This window comes from Triturus cristatus, chromosome 10 (genome assembly GCF_964204655.1).
Source record: "Triturus cristatus chromosome 10, aTriCri1.1, whole genome shotgun sequence".
In the NCBI taxonomy this organism is placed as follows: domain Eukaryota; kingdom Metazoa; phylum Chordata; class Amphibia; order Caudata; family Salamandridae; genus Triturus; species Triturus cristatus.
This window is the reverse complement of record NC_140593.1, coordinates 426,517,583-426,540,311: the sequence shown is the minus strand read 5'-3', so window position 1 is coordinate 426,540,311 and position 22,729 is coordinate 426,517,583. Positions and strand designations below refer to the sequence as shown.

Genomic DNA, 22,729 nt, shown 5'->3' with positions numbered 1-22,729 from the left:
GCGGAATTTATAATTTCTGCGAGAGGTCAATAAACAGGATTTGTTTTCAGGCCTTCAAATTATGTGAAAACCCACTTTTTAAATTAAGAGAAAGTACACACTTTAAAAGAAGAAACTCTAGGCTTTCAGATGCTTTTATAGTGGTAAATATGCAATGTACATTTAACATACAAATGGACTCCAGCTGTCATTTGTCTTTTAGGGATCGTAAGAAAAAAAAGTCATAGCAGTGAAATTCTATTGCAGCTAGTTACATACACCATATGTGTATCAAAGGGCAGACAGATTTGTAAGACGTGTTTCTTATGTAATACTGTAGCTGCTTTTATCAGCCACTGCTTTCAACACTAACAGGGTTTAGTACCACGAATTAGAGGCTTCTCAAACACACATAGGCAAGGGATTCATTTACCAAACACAGCCGCTATCCTTATATGAAATACCGTCATTAACAGCAAAGAAAAAAAGCAATTGTCAAAACATCTTGTAGGACTAGGTCAACTTTCGTCTGGTGCTGCTACCAAACAATGAGCTCAGATTGTAAGAACGCTAAGACCTGTGACAAAACATTTGTGAAATAGCTTGCATTCTAGACTAGATGTGAAATTGTACGTTCCAAGCAGGGCAGCAGCTACATGCCTACAGTTTCCAAGAGACCGGATAACAGCAACAGCAATGCTCTGATAGTGTAAATAGCATTCAATCTGAAGCGAGCTGTGGAATTCAGCGAGTAGAAGCTCCTTTTCTATCTCCTGATCTAAGAGGTATTATGAGAGTGCCCTGGGTAGCAACGTGTGTGTCCACCCTTTTTTTTGTTTTTCTGCACAAAGAGAATGGGTTTGGTATTACATATGGGGCGGAAACATTTTGAAGGCCCCTTTTGTAATACAGATCCAGCCTTGCCAAGTTTCCCAGTTTCAAGCGTTATGTGCTGCACCAATCCAGTTTTTAGGTTTCGCCTAGGCAGCGCATGCGCTGTCTCGGAGAGAGATGCTGTATACAGTATAGTGGGGAAAGCTCCGCCCACTTTCCGCCTATCTTTGTGATTGGCTGAAATCCTAAATGCTGCAATCTGATCGGTTTTCAGCAACTTAATCCCACCTCCTGACGGCCATGTCGTCATTTTCTCCTTCCATCGCTATCTGCCCCTTTACTTTCAAAACATTTTTGTTCCCCCTGCCTCCCCCTCGTTCCTTCCCGCAGTCCGTGGCTTCTCTGCCCACCACCACTCCCCCTCCCACTCCCATTCGTAACTTCAAGGCATGCACTTTTATTTTCAATGCAATAGGTCTCCCGTAAACATGAGTCCTGTTGCATTTATAAATGCTTGTTTTGTGCTGGGATTGGCTGGGGGAGTTTGCACTCTATTTTGCCTCACCTGTGCACCATACATGCGCGCGCAAACAATGTTTTTCATGCTGAAGGAGTTCCGTTCATGTTTGCAACACAAGCCAATTCACGGGGAAGACAGAGATAGCAGAAGCAGGGAAACGAAACAGGACAAAGAGAAGCGCGCCGTATTGAGTATGCGGTCCTTGTTTTAATTTCTGTTTTGCCGTTGGTTTAAAGCCTGCCGTCTTTGCCTCTTGCAGGTCACTGGAGCCCTACGTGTGTGGGCTGGTTAAATTGTGACGGAGAGTGCGGGGAAAGGGCGGAGGCGGGCTCTAGTGTAGTTGAGCATAGATGGTGACAGTTCGGCAACTCTCGTGAATGTATTACTCTGACCAATATGCTGGGTTTGGAGGTCTTCAATTCTTTAATAATCTGCTGGCTGATTTTACATAATGTGGAGTCAGTGCATCATTGTGATAGGTGTAGAACATTTCAGATTACCCTGCACTGCCAGGCATAGATCGAACAATTTCATGCATATTATTTTTGAGTAATTTACTGGTTTTTAACTTTATTCACAGTTAGCAGGGCTCAGCCTTGCAGCCAATCAGGTTTTGCTCAGTATGGAGGAGGCAAAGGACGTCACGATATTAAAGCGGAAGTCATGTATGAATGCTGGCGTGTGGTTTCAGGAGAAATAGAGCAGCCTGGATTTGTGCAGTCAAGAGACGCCAACTCTCACTCTTCTACAGTAAAATAGTACACGTCTCACTTACTTCTTTCTCAGTCAGTTGCTATTCAAATATTGTGTTTGGACTCTGGCCAGTATATCTGTGACGTGCCTGTATCTTAGCAAGAGTTTTAGCGTTGCGTGGTGCTTTTCCTCATAGCAGAGCCGTGGCAGACTGACAGCCTGTCTTGCAGCAACTAAGTAGAGAATGATCATGCAGGCGGCACGAAGAGGGTATTTTATGTCCAGGGTAAATGTTTTACCTCAGTAGAAAGACAGAAATTCCACGAATGAAAGGAAAGTAGTAGGTTTAGGAGGTCTCTGCCTCTTGCACCCTTTACCCTGGGCAAGAGCCCTCTATCCGTGCCTCAGAGAAGACAATGCTTCTTAATAAGCAGCCAGGGTGCGACTGGTCTATAGAGCGATCAGATAGTGCAGGATGAGCTGGTCTGACAGATCAGTGTGTGTGCCCGATTTTGGGCTGTTTGTTGGCCAGTTTTATGGTCTGCTGGGTCAGTTTGCACCGTTTATTTCCCTGATATTAAAACAAGCATTGCCTTCTGCAATTTAAATCCATGCACTCTTCTATCCTTTCAAACCACATTAACAGGGTGTCCTTACAAGTTCAAAACTGCCCCAATTTACAGGCAGGGACACTTTTTTTTTGCTTTCTAATTCACTATGGGGTGCGCCTTTGTTTTGCTGCCCGGGCCTATATTTTGTCCAAGTCCGACAGTGTATGATTCAGTTACAGAACACTTTGTGCTGCATGGGGCAGGCTGAGAGGCGCCATATCCTGCACCTTCATGACCAATGCAACTTGGTATGACCCACAGGTGTCAACCCCTGTTCACTTATGCACTGATAATTTGAGCATCAGGTGTTACACAGCTTAACAAATGAGCCTGTAAGATGCCTTTGAGCGATTCACCTCTACCTGTGTTCTGTTAGGCCTGCCTAGACCAGCACGTGCGGTGGCCTACTAGTGCCTTGCACTTTACAAATGGCCGACAAGGATACAATTTGTGTCCCATCTCCGAGAGGCAAGAAAGCAACCAAACGAAAACTGAGAAATCCGAGATGGAGCAGCGACCCCCGCCACACGGCCCTCGCACAAGAAAAGTACCAGCTGGCGCATCACCGTAGGCCAAGCTGACATGAATCACCAGCTGGTTGCTCCATGGTGATGCTTGCAAAGGAAAACTCCATCACAGTAAAGGAACAGACTGTACACTCATTCGAACATACTAAAGCAGCTCACCCTGTGCCAAGATTAAGAGTTGTATTTAAAAAAGACAATAAAAAAAAGATGACAGACAGGCCAGGTTTTGTGGGGTTTGCAGGACTCTCCTTTGTTGATCCAGGAACCAACTAGTAATTAACGAGGAACGTATGGTATGGAAGGATCAAACACAGCATTTGGTACCATTTAGTTGTGTTGACAAACTAACTACAGCAAGAAGGAATGGGTCAGGTCTTCCGTTTCATTATTTAAAGATAGAAGAGAGGGGTCCGTTAAAACACAGGATCTGGGGCAAAGAGTCCCAGCTGGACTCCCTTTCTAACGACACTGGGTGGTGCAGCTCAAGAACTACCTAAAGACACAGATTAGTCTGATAATAGGGTCAGACATTTACTGCTATCACATACAGCAGGAGGCAAAGTGCCCAGCTTATTCAGGTTGCTGCTCGACACAAGGACCACTTATGCTACAGTGTTAGCCGGCAACACACACTTCAAGCCACTAAGAAAAGTTTCAGCTATGGAAATCAATCAAAACAAAAAAGAGTCAAATGATGTATTTCATGTCAGATTGCCGGGGCCAGCGAGCATGCGACTGGATGCTAGTGATGACATCAGACGACAACTTGTACAAGGCTGTAGGATTGCAAAACTGCTTTCACTTATGTACAAAGAACTTTGTACTTCCTCCAGCACATTCTAGCGGTAGGGAGATCTCATGACGTATCAGAGTAAGAGCATTCCACATGTACAAAGTTCATATCCAAACTGAGCCCTGTCAACCGGTTGCATAGGAACCATCAAACCACCAGAGGTGTGTTAGGCTGACTGCTGACCATTCTGCTTGTACTATTGCAATATAATCGCTCTAATATTAGGTTGTGAAGGGTCGTCTGCTACAAATGCCATTCCATTTGTAGGATGTTTGCATCCGAAGGAGTTCTGGAAGTTCTATCCCTACTGTCTAGTGGTGCATACTATCTGATTTATACACAGCCCTATGCTGGCTGTCCTTGACATGCGCATCACAGCAGTCCTCAGCCAGGGCCTCTTTCCACTGCACACCAATGGCAATTTGCACTACGGGCACCATTTTCTCAAATACCTTTCTCCTGCCTGCTGTTGCAGGCAGGGCATGCTCTCTCCTAATGCTTTTTTTTTTTTTAAAACATCTTTATAGCACCGGTGCTGAATGCATTTGCAAGACAATAGGTCTTGCATTTACGAGAGTTTAAGCTATTAGCATTGTAAATGACAATGCCTTTTATTTATCTTTTTTTTAGAACTACTCACAAAAGGCAGTCATTTACAATGCCAATAACTCAAACGCGTGTGAATGCGAAACTGATTGCATTGCAAATGCTTGTTTTCTTTGAATTCTTGCTGCACTAGACCTTAGGCCCAGTGCAGAGACCTTTAAACTACATTGTGACACTCATGGTATGTCTTCACCCCCAAAGTGTTAAGTTAGTTCACTTACAGCATTACACTAGGACTGACAAGTACCTTCCCTCGACATAAGTTTATGGAATGCTGTCATTTCTTACCAGAGGATGTGAATACACACAATTTTATTGACTTTTTGTGTGCTTATCTTTTGACATGGTACCCGTTTTATATGACAATTCTAACAAGATTCCTTTAGAAATGGCCTAAATGTCCGAGTTCCCCACCGTCCACCTCGCACAAAGTCATAAATCAAGGAATCATTTTATATACAGTTTATTCAGCTTCCCAAAACAATGTGAACCGTGATATAAACCTGCAACTGTATGTACATGGTCAGAAAGGTCCTGTACTTATGCAAACTAGGCACTGAAAGGAGGTGGGAAGAACTCTAGGATAGCATCAATTGAGAACTGGTATATGGTCTAACCTAGGCTCTAAAAAACACAGGCTACAAATATGACAAACTGCAGCAGCCAAACTGTCTGAACGAGCAAAAGTGCCTATAAAACTCATACAAAGCCATCCTGCGGACCCAAGGGTCACATTTAAATCCCTTAGTATAATTCACTAAGTCTACTAACAGAAGGACCTGGCTACTTGCAACTTCTGGCATCTCACTACATTCCAACTCAGAAATTTCAGCCAGTCAACCTTGACATAATGAACAATATGATTGTCAAATGAAAGGACACAGAGGCAGCACTCTGGCTGTCCAAGGGGCAAGGATCGCCTTAACACCCAGATTCAGAACACAACCAAACCACCCCTGGTTGGAAAATTCCTTAAGACCGAACTCATAATACTGACTTTTAGTGAACAAAGACTACGACACGAACAGCGGAGAAATAATACTGAATAGGGGGCACCATACTTCGCAATCTGTTAGGTTTCACCTACCCAAACATCCACTGCTGTTACACTTTCAGCTTATTCCCCCCCCCCCCCAGTTATCTGCTGTGATCGCATGGTGACATATCAGTGCTATAGGAGATTTTCTAAATAACTAAATACCATATTTCAGTAAAAAGTAGATGTCATACGAATGTGAACTGAGTTTTGGGTACAGGACTTTTCCTGGAGTCCAACGGGTATCTTCTTGTAATTCCCAAGTAGCTCAACAGATCAAAGAACAACCAAAGCCTAATGCCTATCCTATGCATAACACACGTTTAAGTCTTTAATATTGACAATAATAAATCAGATTGACTGCGATGGCATAAGGAACAAATGAAAACATGAAGAGACTGTTGTAAACTACCTTTAAACATTCCTAGGAACATGGTCAATACAGAGTACTTTCAATTGAATGCCTAAGTTCAATGATCATTTATCTGCTCTGCGTGGTGTATGTGGCTAGGGAAGAGCTTTTTAGGTCAGGAAACACATCTCGAGTCACAAAACCAAACTGCTATTTCCATGTACGAGGTTGTGCATAGTGATCTTCCAAACCATTGTACTATTCATATATAACACACCAGGGAAACCACCTGGCTCATCGTGTAAAGGAGCCCTACATGCATCAAAGAATAAATAGGGTATTTGCTACAGCTAGGCCACCAAAAAAGAGCTTGCTGGACCACAAGAAATTAATTATAACATATTTACAAGAGAGACAGCTGGGTCAGACACAACAAAGGGCATCTACTCGGGGGACACAATAAATCCTCATCACATTTACTTCCAGACTTGGCACACGCTACAACTCTGAATTTGAACAACTGTACTCCAACAGTGTCTTTACCTATCCATCCATCTATGCAGGTACCTCTAAAATATGACATTCACCAAATAAAGTCTATTGGTTCAGTCTATTGGGTCTACAGAAGAAAGCACAACTAGGTGCTACAAACTGCCCCACACATCACTTAGCAATAAAGCTGAACAGCTAATATGTATCAAATAGCCAGGTCTTGAGTTGTTTGCTGAAGTAAAGTGTTTTTGAATCTCTATTAAAGCTTCAAGCATCCTTTCCCCCTAAAGCGAGCCTTGAACTCTAAAAGAATTGTGCCCCCATTTCTGGTATTTAAATTTGGGGATAACAAGCTGTCCTTGAGAGGCAGAACGTCATGTTCTTTTTGGTTAAGGTTTATGGCGGGGTCTTCATCGCTTAAGCTCAGGTGAAGAGACGAGCAGATTTAAATAAAATAATTTTTCAAGCTGGCGGACAGTGTACCTGATACAATTTGTGAGTTACACGATCAGAAGTCTTGAAACCAAATGTCGTCCTGGCTACAGCATTTTTAATATGATGAAGTTTGTTCAGTATGCCCAAGAATGCAGAGTTGCCCCAATCTAGCCTAGCTGAATAAATGCATGATTATCCATCATTTTAAAGCAGATGGAAAAACAGTCCATGGATGTTGGTCACAGGCTGGAGTCCTAAGAAAGTTTTTCCACACCATGTCTGATTTTGAGTTTTTTTTTTTTTTTTTTTTTTTTTTAAACACAACGTTTTCATTCATCGACAACCTAACTGGCTTAAGAGCTTGTGAAAAACAAGTGTGAACCCTTTCATTTTTATTCCCTGATCAGAAACTGGTTCTGTGTGCCAACAGCACAAAGAAACAAATATTAAAATAGTACAGAAAAATACATACAGGGGAAAAAAATTCACATAAACAAAGAGGTGAGATAAAGATGAACTTTAAAGCTCAATCAAACAAATTAGCTTAGGCTGTGAGGTAGGAAACTAAAATTCAATTAATTTACTCCAAATGGAGAGAAAGAATTCTAGGCATTTTAGAGATGATCATCGAATGGAGCAATCAGCTAAGGCCCTCAACAGGAAAGGGTGGCCAGCTGTGTTGAACAGGTCTTGTCAAATCACTTTGAGTGTAGAAGTCACTAAAGTAAGGTAGGGCATGATCACGATTGCCAGTGTGACTGGCCAAGGGCACAGTTCCCCAAGTGGGCTCACCCATTAGTCAGGCAAACCGGGTGCCCTGAACGAAAACTGTAGCTCAGTAGTTCCACCTACAGAAGGGTTAAACCTGAAGGGTTAAACCTATGCCATATCTCACCCACTTGGTTAGGTGGCCTAACAGTGGTGATCCACATTTTATTGCCCACTTACTGCCATGAAGTAAGAAGTCCGGGATCCCACTGACTCCTCTTAATCTGCAACACGTTCAGAGCAGGTTAAGGCAAAGGGTGGTTTGGGGGACATGCCAGCTGGTGGTTTTAACCATTATAGTGCTAAGCCATCCAGCATATAGGTCCTGGAGACCTTCTCTTAAGATGACAAATCCCTGACCACCTATATAATGTAATAGTTCTGTTGGATCAATTTACAGAAAACATCATCATAAGGGAAAGTCCAATAGGTAGATCCTCCCTCCGAGTCACAAACTTTACCAGCAAATAACATATACACATAGACAAGAAATTGAATTTGGTAGAATTGTACTGTCTTAGCAAAAATAAAAAAATCATTATTCAAACATTTAAAACTAAAGAAGTGGTGCTCCGTGAGGTGCATTTAAAGTGCTTGTTTGAGAATATGTTGAAATATCAGTGTGTTACAAAATTCAATCTCAAAGTGGATAAGCAGAAAATGAAAGTTTTCTGCCCTCATCTTAACTACATTTACAAATCTGTTGATATATCAGTGTCTTACAATACAGGTGAAAGTCGGTCTACAGAATTCAATAGCACTTCACATGTATCATACCATAGGCAATTTGTAATCTCAGATAAGAGGCATAAAAGGATGAATCACTACAGAATCAGTTTCCAACTCATCGTGGAGTGTTGAAAATTCAACCTTTAAACTACTGCCACCGTGAAACAATCACACGTGCCTGCGGCCTCCCTATCAAAGCCTAATTGTTAAACTTTCATGTATAACACCAATGTCTTGGGCTATTTTAAGTGTCTTGTAGCAGAGTGAGGTCACATGGGATGGTTGCTATTACTGTGCATATGTAAACAGAAAGGGTACTGGAGACACCCCCACTATATCGAGACCATGAGCTCTGGCCACACAGTATTTAAGAGATAAAAACCGTTTTAAGCTAGAAACAGTGGGAAGGCTATTGCCATTGTAGGAAAAGTAAGTGAAAATACCTTGTTAATGCCAGTTTAACACTAAAACGGGCAATAGGCAACTGAAAGGTGGCCAGTCAACCTTTGCGAAGGGTCTCCACTACGCAGCAACACGTGTAGCTGTGTTTTTAGTAACCTTTGGTCAGTTTGCCGTTTGAGCCAGAAACCATTTTTCTCTTGAAATATGCAAATTATGCAGCAGATGATGGCTTATGTGACAAATCCATAATCATGCGTAATACGCGTCAGACACAGAATCCCATATTTCCAGTGCCCTGCCTATGGCACTATTTTAGGAGAAAAAAAATCTGACAATGGCAACTTTTGACTCTTCGCAAGTGAAAAGACCTGTCAAGTTTCACTAATACAACACAGATACAGAACGGGAAGGAGTGCAAGAGTCTATCATACAAAGAAAAGCACAGGAAACAATTCCATGGCAGCACTGACATGTGCTACCGCTGTTCGGCCTACTCCCATTTCCCTGAGCTACTCACAATAGGTGGAGCTCTCTAATATAAACAGAAGGAAATGAAAGAACATTCACCTCACTTTGGGGCACCAATGACTGCATTTATTTGCTCCAAACAAATGCTCTCATTTTGTCACATAAATAGACAGATTATAGTGAGGGCCACTGGACTTATACAATACTGCAACCGCAAGGTTTTAAGGGTAATCATGGATTTGACACATTTCCACAAAAACCATTTCGAGCATAATTTGCAGATTTTAACAACTCATTAGAAAAGGATTAAATGTTACTAAAATTGCAGGGATATGGTGCTGTACAGTAGAAGCCCTCCGGAAAGGTTTACTTTTCACTAACAAAGTGAAACCTTTTTTTCACGCATTGTAACGTGCAAACAAATGACAAAATAATAAGGTCAAACTTTAGTCAACCATGCTGCATAATTTGGACCTAGTCAATCCTGCTGCATAATTTGGTCCTACCCTGTTGCATAATTCCGGAGGCCCCGTTTATAGCGCTACTGCTGTTTGGGTCTGTTCAACTTGGCATCTTTTGATATGTGTCAACTGTCTTTTTGTCTTCTGACCTCCTTTTTTGATGGCATGCTAGACTTCGTTTTTTAGATCTCGCCTAGGGAATGCAGCGCATGCGCTGCCCGCCTTGGCGAGGCTATTGTTGTCGGTTTGGTGCGCGAAGGGAGATAAAACATGTGCGCGCCTGGACAGGCGATGTGCACGCGCACGGCGTCTCCTCTCTAGTGATGTAAGCTTTCACACGCTCCCACTTTGATTTAGGTTTCAGTTTCACTGCACAATGCAACTATACAAGGCAGACACATACATTTCAGCACTTCAGCATATCAAGAACTTTGTGCCGCACTGTATCGCTTTTGTTGCCTCAACACACAACAGTATTGTTCTTGCCTCGCCGTCCTTTTTATCAGTCCTGCATTCTATCCTGCCACTTGTCCTCAGGTTTTTAACTTGCTGTGCGAACCAGGTCACCAGGGCTGCTCTAGAGGCAGAGAACCAGGTCAGCAGAGCTGCTTTAGAGCCATAGAACCAGGTCAGCAGAGCTGCTTTAGAGCCTTAGAACCAGGTCAGGAGAGCTGCTCTAGATCCAGAGAACCAGGTCAGCAGAGCTGCTTTAGAGCCAGAGAACCAGATCAGCAGAGCTGCTTTAGAGCCAAGTCAGCAGAGTTGGAAGCACGCCAAGATCAACGCCTTAATCAAGAACCCCTAGGCGGACCCCAAGGACCTCAAGAACTTCCGACCCATCTCCCTGCTCCCGTTCCTGGCGAAGGTCATCGAGAAGGCCGTCAAACAACTGACCAGATTCCTCGAGGAGAACAGCATCCTGGAACCGTCCCAGTCCGGGTTCCGCAGCAACCACAGCACTGAAACTGCCCGCATTGCCGCCACTGACATCAGAACCCTGCTAGACAACGGAGAAACCGCAGCCCTCATACTCCTGGACCTGTCAGCCGCCTTCAACGCGGTCTGCCACCACACACTACGGACACGCTTCCACGGCGCCGGGATCCAAGCGAAGGCCCTGGACTGGACCACCTCCTTCCTCTCCGGCAGAACACAGAGCATCTGCCTCCCCCCCTTCCGCTCCGAAGCCACCGAGTTCATCTGCGGCGTACCCCAGGGCTCATCCCTCAGCCCAACGCTGTTCAACATCTACATGGCACTGCTCGCCCACGTCGCCCGACAACATCATCTCTTACGCCGATGACACCCAGTTGATCCTCTCCCTCACCAAAGACCGCCAAGACCAACCTCCACGAGGGAATGAAGGCTGTCGCTGACTGGATGAGGAACAGCCGACTGAAGCTGAACTCTGACAAGACGGAGGTCCTCATCCTCGGATCCAGCCCCTCGGCCTGGACCGACTCCTGGTGGCCAACTGCACTAGGAACTGCTCCAACGCCTACCGACCAATGGGTCCTTCTCGACTGCACCCTCTCCATGACAAAGCAGATCAACGCCGTCTCTTCTTCCTGCTTCAACAACCTCCGCATGCTCCGCAGGATCTACAAGTGGATCCCCACCGAAACGAGAAGGACTGTCACCCAGGCCCTCGTCAGCAGCAGACTGGACTACGGAAACGCCCTCTACACAGGAGACTCGGCCAAACTCCTGAAACAGCTCCAACGCATCCAGAACACCTCCACACGCCTAATCCTCGACATCCCCCGCCACAGCCACATCACACCCCACCTGAAAGACCTGCACTGGCTCCCCGTTAACAAGAGGATAACCTTCAAGCTCCTCACCCACGCACACAAAGCACTCCACAACACCGGACCAGCGTACCTCAACAGCCGATTCAGCTTCTACACCCCCACCCGCCAGCTCCGCTGACCACGTCCTTGCCACTGTCCCCCGCATCCGAAGAGTGACCGTCGGGGGCAGATCATTTTCCCACCTTGCCGCCAAGACATGGAACACCCTCCCCATCCGCCTACGGCAGACCCAAGACCAACTAACCTTCAGAAGACTCCTCAAGACCTGGCTCTTCGAACAGTAGAAGCATTCCCCCACCCCTTAGCGCCTTGAGACCCTCACGGGTATATAGTGTGCTTTACAAATGCTTTGATTGATTGAAGAGCCGGAGAACCAGGTCAGCAGAGCTGCTCTAGAGCCAGAGAACCAGGTCAGCAGAGCTGCTCTAGAGCCAGAGAACCAGGTCAGCAGAGCTGCTCTAGAGCCAGAGAACCAGGTCAGCAGAGCTGCTCTAGAGCCAGAGAACCAGGTCAGCAGAGCCGCTCTAGAGCCAGAGAACCAGGTCAACAGAGCCGCTCTAGAGCCAGAGAACCAGGTCAACAGAGCCGCTCTAGAGCCAGAGAACCAGGTCAACAGAGCCGCTCTAGAGCCAGAGAACCAGGTCAACAGAGCCTTTGTAGAGCCAGAGAACCAGGTCAACAGAGCCTTTGTAGAGCCAGAGAACCAGGTCAGCAAAGCTGCGCCGCCGTTGTGTCACTTTTTCCCCACACAAAAGTGAAGCACCGGCATTGCAAGGGACTTGTAAATAAGCCCCATTGTGCCCATTCGAATGCAATAAAACAGTTACATAACCTTCACATCACGGAAAAGGTGAAATAAAGCACCAGTTTCTAAAGTTATTGCTCTTTCCACAGTTATTGGTAACTCAAGTCTCCTGCCTGAGGTCTACTACATTTATTGTAATTTAAAACTTCAGGTATCAAAATGCAAAGTTGTGTGAGCTATTAGCCTTACACTGGCTGAACAACTGCCTCCTACCATAGGACTGTTACGAGTGTCTACAAATCTATGATTGTATTTTGGGAAGTAGATGATGCACCTCATGCCTGCAACATAAAACAAGCATTTGCAATACAATGGGGCTGGCATTATTAAAAGTTTGAGCTATTGGCGTTGCAAATGAAAATGTTAGTTTTTGTATTTTTTTGTTAAAAAATATTACAGCAGTAGCATAAGTAAAGGAAATAAAATCAACGTAGACCACCGGTACCTCCACCACTAACACCACCAGTACCACCACCACCAGCACCAATACCACCACCACCGCTACAACCACCACAAGTACCATAACCACCACTACAATTATTACTATTACTACTCTGTGGTGATAGTCATAATAACAGTGGTAGTTATGGTACTGGTGAAAAATTACTATTATAAATTACAATATCTGTTATTTTTTCAAAAGGCAACGCATTGCCATTTACAATAACAATAGCTCTAAAACTCGCAGTCGCAAGACCTTTGCATTGTAAATGATTGTTCTAGTTTAGTGTCTCTGCACACTTTTCACTTTTATTCAGTGCTAAAGCGCAAGTGCCCCTATTGTAAGTTGTGTTATCATTGGTTTTCTATGATTGGTATATTTGATTTACTCTTTTAAGTCCCTACTACAGTGCACGGTGTGTGCCCATGGCCTGTAAATAAAATTCTACTAGTGGGCTTGCAGCACTGGTTGTGCCACTCACATAAGTAGCCTTTCAAATGCGTCTCAGACCTGCTACTGCAGTGTATGCGCGCAGGTTTTGCCATGTCGACCTGGTAAATGCACCCGTTTGCCAGGCCCTAACCTTCCCTACATGCAAGGCACCCCTCAGGTGGCCCAAGGTACCCCCATGGGCAGGGTGCAATAAATGTGAAAGATAGGACATGTACTGGTGTGTTTTACATGTCCTCATAGTGACTGTGTATTTCGTTTTTCACTATTGAAAGGTTTTCTGTCACTTAAGACTATCATTGGAGCTGCACTGTAACATTTTGCCAGCATAACTTTCCATTGAGACATGCTAGAGAAATGGAGTTTAGGCTTCCTGAACTCAGAATTTAAAAATACATCTTTTAGTAAAGATTATTCTTATATCGTTTTTGAAAATGCCACTTTATGAAAGTGGGCATTATCTTGCTTAACCATCCTGTGTGCCACTCTCTGCCTGTTTGTGTATTTACCGTCTAGTTGAGAGTGACAGGAGCTGGGGAAGTGCCTTCACACTAGACCGATACAAGGGGAGGTTGAGCCAGACTGACTTAGACCTGGCTTCATTTAGAGGAGTGGGAGGAGTTATCGCCTGCACCTGAATGGACTGTGGGGGCCTCTCACAAAGCTATCTTCCCCCTTCCCCCTCCTGGAGTGAACCTGGCCTGAGTCAAGCAGAACTGGTTTATGTATGCCAGAGGAACTTTGTTTGTGCCAACTTCAAAGTGAAATGTGGTATAAATATAGGGGCCCTGACCCCAGGACTTTAGAACTCTTTGGGATTAAGGAACATGCCACGAAGAAGAGCTGGAGAAGCTGTGAGGAGAGACTACCACTTTGCTGTATGCTCAGCTGTGTTGACCTGCAGTGGCGCTTCTGTCTTGGGCAGTGAAAGAACAGAACGCAACTTTTGCAACTTCTTTTTCTGAGTATCTACAAGGGCTTGAGGTAGAGCTTGCCCCTGTTCAATACGTCTCAGAGACAGCAAAGACTTTGCCTTCCTCTGGGTACCTGTATCTGGAACTGTGTGTTTCAGCTGCTACAGAGCGGAAAAAGCAACCTGATGCCATCACCTACACCGCTGCCGGCTCAATGACCTGAAGGCACCGCAGAGGGCACCACCTCACTTCACACTGAACCTCTGGGCTCACCAACGGCACCGTCAGATGCCACCACCGAGCCACTGCTTGCACCATAACCTGTGGGTGCCGCACTTTGCACCAACTCCCTTCACACCGCCGCCCTGGTCTCACCGACGACACAGCTGCAATCGGACATCAATGCCGCTGCCTGCACTGTGGTTTGTGGGCACCACTCATAAGTTACATGGCACACCGCCCCGTCCCACACCACAGTCTTGGCCCATTGATGCCAGCGCCATCGACTCAGATCGTCAACCGACGCTGCTGCTTGAACCATGACCTGTGGGCCCCGCACACTGCATTGCCTTCGCTCGCACTCCACCTTAGGCCTACCGAGGACAGTGCTTCGGCAACGACGATGACACTACTTGCACCGTGACCTCCCAGCACAGTGACTAGCACTGACCCACTTTGCACTGCAGCCCTGGTCTCACCGACACCGTTGGACGACCATCACCAAGCCCCTGCCTGCGCCGCGACCTGAAGGTACTACATTTGAAGTCTATTTTTGCATTATTCGTATCTTGATAACTGTATGTTGGATTTTTTTCGTTTTGGTCTTGTTTTACACAGATAAATATTGCCTATTTTTCTAAAGTTCGTGTGGTGTCCTTGTGTAGTGTTTTCACTGTATTACTGTGTGTTATGTGCAAATGCTTTACACATTGCTTCTGAGATAAGCCTGACTGCTCGTACCAAACTACCAAGGGGGTAAGCAGGGGTAATTTCAGGAGTGTTACTCCCTAATCCAGACTAGGAAGACGGGTCACTACTTGGACAGGGTAACAAACTGCCAACTAGAGACCCCCAATTCTAACAGGGTCTTAAACTGATAAGAGAGAGAAGAGTGAAGAGGAGAGAGGGGAAGGTATAGCAGAAAGACAGGGAGGTAATAGGCAGAGGGGAGGATAATGAGAACCAAAAGAGGATGTTGATGGGGAGAGGAGGGCGACCAAGAGAGAAGGGCAAGAAACAGAAAGAATGGCGAGAAAAGGGGGAGAGAGAGGGGGATATATATATATATAGATATATATATATATATATATATATATATACACACTGAAAAAACCATAGGTTTCACACACGTTATAGTTAGGAATTAGCATTTAAAAAACCTTGCTAATTCACTGAAAAAACCATAGGTTTCACACATGTTATAGTTAGCTGGAAATGTTACTGATAAAAAACCAATGAAATTCCCCCGTTATAGTTACTGTAGGCAACTATAACTCACGCGACCGCAATCCTCTGCTGATGCTAATACTGTATTTAGACACTTATTTGCCCATGTCTTCTTCCATTAAATTTTAGCTATACATATATTACAAATTTGTTTTTTTCATAAAGACACATATGTCATCAGCAGAGGATTACGGTCGCGTGAGTTATAGTTGCCTACAGTAACTATAACGGGGGAATTTCATTGGTTTTTTTATCAGTAAAATTTCCAGCTAACTATAACATGTGTGAAACCTATGGTTTTTTCAGTGAATTAGCAAGGTTTTTTAAATGCTAATTCCTAACTATAACGTGTGTGAAACCTATGGTTTTTTCAGTGAATTTGTACGGTTTTTTAAATGCTAAGTTACTTTACGCCATTCGTGGCGTGCGCACCCACTTAACGCAGTTCGTTCCGTGCGCGCACGGTGCGCTTCGCGCACCGCGCGCCCACTTTACGCAGTTAGTGCCGTACACGCACGTTTTTTTTTAAAAATATTTTTTAGCGTAAGCGCACGGTACGCGTACGGTAAGCGTAATCAGCGAAATTTTCAAAAAATAAAAATTTACCGTTTTTGGCCTTGGGGGATCTTTGAGGACTCAACTAACATGGCTATGTGCATGGGCGCTGTCTAAACAGCCCCTTTATATGTTTTTTGCCTTTGTTTACAGCCCCTCCCTCACAGTGCGAGAGAGAAAATGGCGGCCGCCGCTTCCTGGTTTCGACCGATTCGAATGTTTACTTAGATGTAACAGCCAATCAGAATCGCGCTCGCGCACGCCACCGTACGCGTACGGTAAGCGTACCGTAAGCGCACCGTAAGCTGGCTCAGATATATATATATTGATTTAAAGGCTATTTTCTCAGAATCTACTGAACAGATTTACACCAAACCAACAAAAGGCACTTCCTTGACCTGAGGACTACCTCTCTGCCAAATTTCAAGTAATTCTGTTCAGCCGTTCGGGCTGTAGCTGTGTCTAAAGGTCCTATGGAAAAATGCATGGGAAAAACGCGTTTTGGGACCCCCCTTTTATCTCAGCCCCCGCTTGACGAATCCCCCCGAGACTTTCAGGGTAGGAGCGGAGCGGAGCGGAGCGCCCCACCTATTTTGAAAAATTTGCGAGGATTCGTCAACCGGCGCCAAAGTTATTCAAAATAGAATGTTGAGGATTTCCTATGGAAACGTGGTCCTAACTATAACTACCTACTGGCGACCGCCAGTAGGTAATATATATATATATATATATATATATATATATATATATATATATATATATATATATATATATATATATATATAGTGGAAACAGAAAGAGTGAGGTGAGACAAATAAGAGTGAAGAGGAGAAAGTGAAGGGACATACGGACACAGAGGATAAGGTGGAGAGTAGGATGATGTAAAGGGAGAAGAGAGTGAGGTAGGAGGAAGTAGAGGGTGAAATTAGCAATAACAGCAAGGTGAAGTCGAGAGTGAATTCGGAAGAGAATAGGGTGAGGTGGACAGAGCAGAAGAGATCAAACCTATACATTTTAACCTTTAGAAATACAAACTTAAAACTAGTAGACAGAACCCTGCAATAGATATGGTATTCAGCTCGCACCTGTACAAGACCAACCAGCATGCACAGACCCATCTCTTAGACACCTGGCAGTCTCTGGACAAACTACTCATCTTTATGGCCTACCCATTCTTCTTCATGGCCCACTCAGATCCCATATCCTGGTGCAAGGCCTGAATGGAATATTGTGACAAAACTTAAACGGTCATACTTGTCCCGAGATTGCCCCACTAAACACCTGAAAATGTAGGGATCATCGAGAGGAAAAGAAATAGTAACATACACACCTATTACAAACATTGTGGATTTGACATCAGCGCCTTACTGGATTGTAGCAAATGTCATTCTTCCATGAGTTTACAACTTAAGGGTCATATCATAAATTTCACTTATGACGTAAATGTTAACATATTAAAAATCAATGTAAAAAATTATACAAAAAAATCATTGCTCTGCGCCATGTCACAATCATTGGTGAGAGTACATTTATTTTTGGGAGGGTAATAAGATTCCTGGGCCAGCAAATCCAGATAGAGGCACAGCATCTCCTTTTGAATTATTATTCTGACAGGTTGTGATCAACTTTGGCAACCTCCTCCCTCCTTCACTACGCATAACTTCCGCCTGCCATTAGCCTACAAAGAAAGCCCTTCTCAATCAAGGACCGGCATACATCAACCACCACATGAACTTTACCAGCCTCCAGACACTTGCGCTCCACCTCCCTCCCTCCCTCCCTCCACCTCGCACACATGGCAAGCCCTCTGCGCCCGTCAGCGTTCTGGAAGCGGCCAGCGCCAGTCATGCTGCCCGTTTTTTGCCAGAATTGTCTAATGACCCCCCGACTCTGAGCCATGCAGAAATTATGACGATTGGCTCTCATACGATTAAATATGGCCAAGAATGGATGGTTATGGTCAACATTTCCAGCACATGCCAGATATGCAATTATTGTTTTAGCCACACCTTGGGTTCTATTATTGCTACACTAACGCTGCACAGAACTCCCTGTGTATTCAAGCTGCCCTTATTAATGCACGCTCCATGGTGAAACACGCTCCAGATATCTTCGAGCTGCTGTCTGACAGTCAGTTAGATATACTATTCATATCAGAGACATGGTGCAATGATTTCTCGGCACCGGCTATTGCTCTGGCCATCCCTGTGGGGTATAAAATAGCTAGGGTTGACTGCAAAACAGGTAGAGGAGGAGGTGTTGCAGTAGTGTTTAGGGAAACCTGGATTTTTATGCAGGCAGAGACACACGACATAGGGGAGGGGGAAGCCTTGGACTTCTCCCTTACCATCTCCTCGCATTTTTCATTGGGGCCACTTTGATATATCGCCCTCCTGGCCCCTCTAGTACCTTCTTAAAAGCCTTAGATGAAGCTATTGTGCCAAGAGCCCTGCAATATTCTAATTTCCTACGCTTAGGGAACCTCAACATCCACCTGGATTGTGTGGAGGCCACCGACACAAGAGAACTGAAGGACTCTTTGGATCTTGCCCAACTGACCCAATGGGTTAATTCTCCATCACATAGAGGGGGCATACCTTAGATGCAGTCTGCTCCAACTTTCCTCTAGTTGTTTAGGAACCTCTTCCCGTTCCCTGGTCTGGTCATTTTTTAATCCAGTTTTCTTGGACTATCCAGCCACCATACCCGACTACGAGGACGCTCATGAACAGACCTCCCCAACGCATTGAGCCTGCAGCCCTGTGCAGAGTCTTGACAGACACACATCCTCTCGTCTCTGGGGCTCTGTCGGAAGCTTTAGGTTGTTTTAACAACTCGATCTCACGGGCTGTGGAACATTTTTCCCCTCCCCTGGTTAACAAGAGAGCAAGAAACACCCCATCTAAACCCTGGTTTTCCGACGAACTTAAAGAGCTAAAAAAAATAACGCAAAAAGCAGGAGCGCAGCTGGAGACAAGCCTATTGCCCGTTGGCCAAAATAGCATTAAGGAAGTCTCAGAATGGTTATTACACCGCCATTAAGAAAGCCAAAGGCCATTTTTACGAGGAGCGCATCGCTCAATCTAAAAATAACTCAAAAGGAAATTTTCTCTATCATGCAGAGTTTCCTAAAGCCGTGTGCAGAACATATGGTCCTCCCTGCCTCTAACTCTTGGTGCGAGCAGCTGTCCGATTTTTTTCTAGACAAGATCCAAACTAATCAGGATAGCTTCAGGTCTGATCTTCATGTGCAGGCGGAACACCCCCTTCGGACTGCCCTAGACTCAGAACTAGCTTGCACTCTCCTTACAGTTTTAACTCCTATTCCTCTGTCGGACACTTTGGCCATCTTCAAATCCCTGAAATCAGGTTACCCAGCAGACCCTTGCCTAGCAAGGCAGTTAACCCTAAAGTGAATTATATCATCAATCTTTCGCTTCAAACCGCCACGGTTCCACCGGAGTGGAAACAGGCAAAACTTCTCCCCCTGCTAAAAAAGCCTTCCTTAAACCCCGCCACACTAGCTAGCTACCGACCGATCTCACTCCCCCCCCGCTGTGGCGAAGATGTGAGAGAAGGCAGTTTACAAACAGCTCTCTGAGTTTGTTTTAACTTCTGGCGCCCTCCACCCAGCCCAGTCGGGTTTCAGGGCCTCATATAGTACCGAGTCGGCCCTGGTCGAGATGTCGGAGGCTATTAGAGAATGCCTAGATTCTGGCAGCAGAGCGGCCCTGGTTTTATTAGACCTCTCTGCCGCGTTCGACACAGTGCTGCATCGCCAACTCTTGGCTCGTCTTTCCAATATCGGAATCTCTGGCGTGGGATTGGAGTGAATCCTTCTCAGCAAATATAACGCAGCAAGCTTGGCTGCCCCCATTCTCTTAAACTCCAAGAAACTTGACCCCCGGCGTCCCCCATGGTTCCACCTTGATCCCCCTTCTCTTCAACGTATATGTCACGCTGCTAATCTATCTGGCGGAGGAGCTGGGTGCAAAGATCATAGTTTACGCTGATGATACCCAGCTCCTCTTTACGTGTAAGGAAAACGATATGTCCCCCGATTTAGCCAAAAACTGTCTTGCTGAAGTTTTTAAATGGCTAGCCCAGGCCCAACTCAAATGCAATGAGGACAAGTCTGAGGTATTCTGCATTTCAGGGACGACCTTTGGCCAGTGAAGAATCTGGGGGTCTGGTTTAGTGAGAAACTCAGATTCTCACTGCAGATAAAAAAACACTGGCCGGAGTGTCAGTAAACAAATTACTTGGGAAATTCCTGCCATTGTTGCCCAGATCTGCAAAGGAAACGGTGACCCACGCTCTCATTCTATCGCGCCTAGACTACGCCTAATACATCGGCCTTCCTGGTTATCAGCTGAAAAAGCTACAGACCGTCCAGAATGCGGCAGCTAGAACGCTACTGGGCATCTCTGGTAGGTCAAGTACAAAGCAACATCTTCGAGGATGCTTTTAGATCGGAATGGGCTGCCATGAAACACACCATGGCCCCTAATTGCGGCATTAGAGAGCATGGGGTTAGTTTGTACTTTTTTCCAGGGTAGATGATGACGTCCAGTCCAGTCATAGTGGGGGCAGGACTCGACAGCAAATACTAGGGTGCAGAATCATACTGAATTAAAAGTTATTAAACGGTCTCAAATTTCATCTACGCAGCGCTTTAATATAAAGGCTTGCTTGGGTTACACGCACTATTGGAAGGCAGGAAGGGTAAGGTGATTTGGATGGCAGACCCGGTGCCATGTTGGCATACAGTAAGTATTTCTACTAAAGACAATTCTGAGACAGACACTCACCAAACAAGTACATCGACATCTAGCTAAGCAAGATCAAGACTCTGCGTAAGAGGTATGGGTAGTTCTGGTCTGACTCTGGGAAGGGGGTCAACGGGCTTTCCTTTCCCCAAAGAGCAGGGCCGTGTCGGCCAACGCTCTCTCATCAACCCCATCCACACCATGCGAAAGAAGCGATGACGAAGCCACAAAATGCCGGAGCTGGGTGATACCGGTTAAAAAACGAACACACCGTAACAGCACGGTCGCACCTCACCTGGACTTGCCCACTCCACTCTCCCCGATTATAAGAATCTTCAGGGTGGTCAGAACATCCTCGTCCATCCTGGGCTCCTGACCGTCGCACCCAGCAACTCCTGCTCAGTGCCCAGGGGTCGCGCGCAAACAACACCGTGACGTCTTCACCCTTCAACTACAGGGCACGAGCACGCACGACCCCGTTTTGTTTATCTCCTGTCAGTTTCGACCAGTTGTACTTCTGCGCCTGCGCGACGCCGGCTTCTTACGACATTGAGGTGTATCTCCTACCCCCCCCCCTCACCTGCCGAAACAAAAAAAGGACATGAATAAACAATGGCATTTGATAGGCAGTCATGTTTATGAAGCTACCATGTTTGAATTACACGTTAAATAATTTTGAAAATATTCTTACCACTTTCTATTTTTTAAATGTGCGGCGCAATATGCCCAATCAAACTGTTTGAAATAAAATGCAAAATGCATGCTATCATGCTTCCGGACTGTAGTTCGAATCTGTTTTTCCTATTTGTGTCTTTGAGATATTCAAAAAATATGCTGATAACTTTTTGTAGACAAAAATTACCTAAAAACTGAATATTTACGGGAAATTATTTTTTGTTGTGCTGTGAGGACGGGTAATATATTAGTTAGTTATAATTCATATGTTGGTAAGAATTTCAAGATGGCAGCCAACACCGTCTATTAGAGTGCGTTCTAGGCTTCCGTCTGTTTCAATACTCTCCGGTGACTCAGCTGCATCTCAACTACTTCTTGGAAGCTGCTTCTTTGACAAAGGGAATTTCTTTTGTCCAGTCTTCACCAAACATGTCGGGTCACATGATTTTTTTTTTTTCATAAGTCTTCGCTTTCTTCAGTATTATCTTTAAAATATGTCCTCGTTATTGGCTTCTACGATCTTCCTTTTTGATATCGTGATAATTGAAAAGCATGGTGTAATATAATCCGTGTTTCAAATACATGTTTTTTTCTGATCATGGCATCGTTTTTATCTTTGAAAAATTGAACGCTATTTAAATTTTTAGGAATATTACTAACGATTTATCTGTTGATTCACATCACTTCTATTAGGGTTCATTGAGGCATACATGATCGACACCTCGAAGTCTGGCTGGTTCAAATCCAGCAACATTTATTTGCAGCATTAAACAAGACAGCACAACGACGCTCCTTCACAGGCAGCTGCACCAAGCACCTGCAACCAATTGCCAGAATTTGAAACTTCGATGACGGAACCCCTACGCCTCAATTCCCAGGTTGCATGCGGGCGCTTTTTTTAAAGGACAAGACCAACACATAACTCACCATCCCACTTTACGAATACCCCCTAAAATGAACAAAATGCCACACAACTGTGCATTGTACAATCTAAAATCCCAAAAGAGCAAACCAAACACTCCTCCCCCAAAAGTGACAAAATCATTTCAATACCTAGTCCTTCAAATACCTAGGTGGACGTACATGTCTTCTATTCCCCCTTATGGGCAGAGGAATGCTCCGTCGGTCTGGTGGACAAACTCTCCTCACACAC

General features: G+C 44.9%; 1 protein-coding gene across 1 annotated transcript in view; it reads right to left on the bottom strand.

Moving 5' to 3' along the window:
• The window catches only part of RAB18 (RAB18, member RAS oncogene family), a 123,276-nt gene extending 101,798 nt beyond the window's left edge, over positions 1 to 21,478 (bottom strand). Inside the window, exon 1 of the mRNA XM_085631766.1 lies at positions 21,197 to 21,478. Within this exon, the coding sequence (XP_085487892.1) occupies positions 21,197 to 21,264 (68 nt within the window). The 5' untranslated portion in view covers positions 21,265 to 21,478. The remainder of the gene's footprint in view (positions 1 to 21,196) is intronic.
• Positions 21,479 to 22,729: the final 1,251 nt, after the last annotated feature.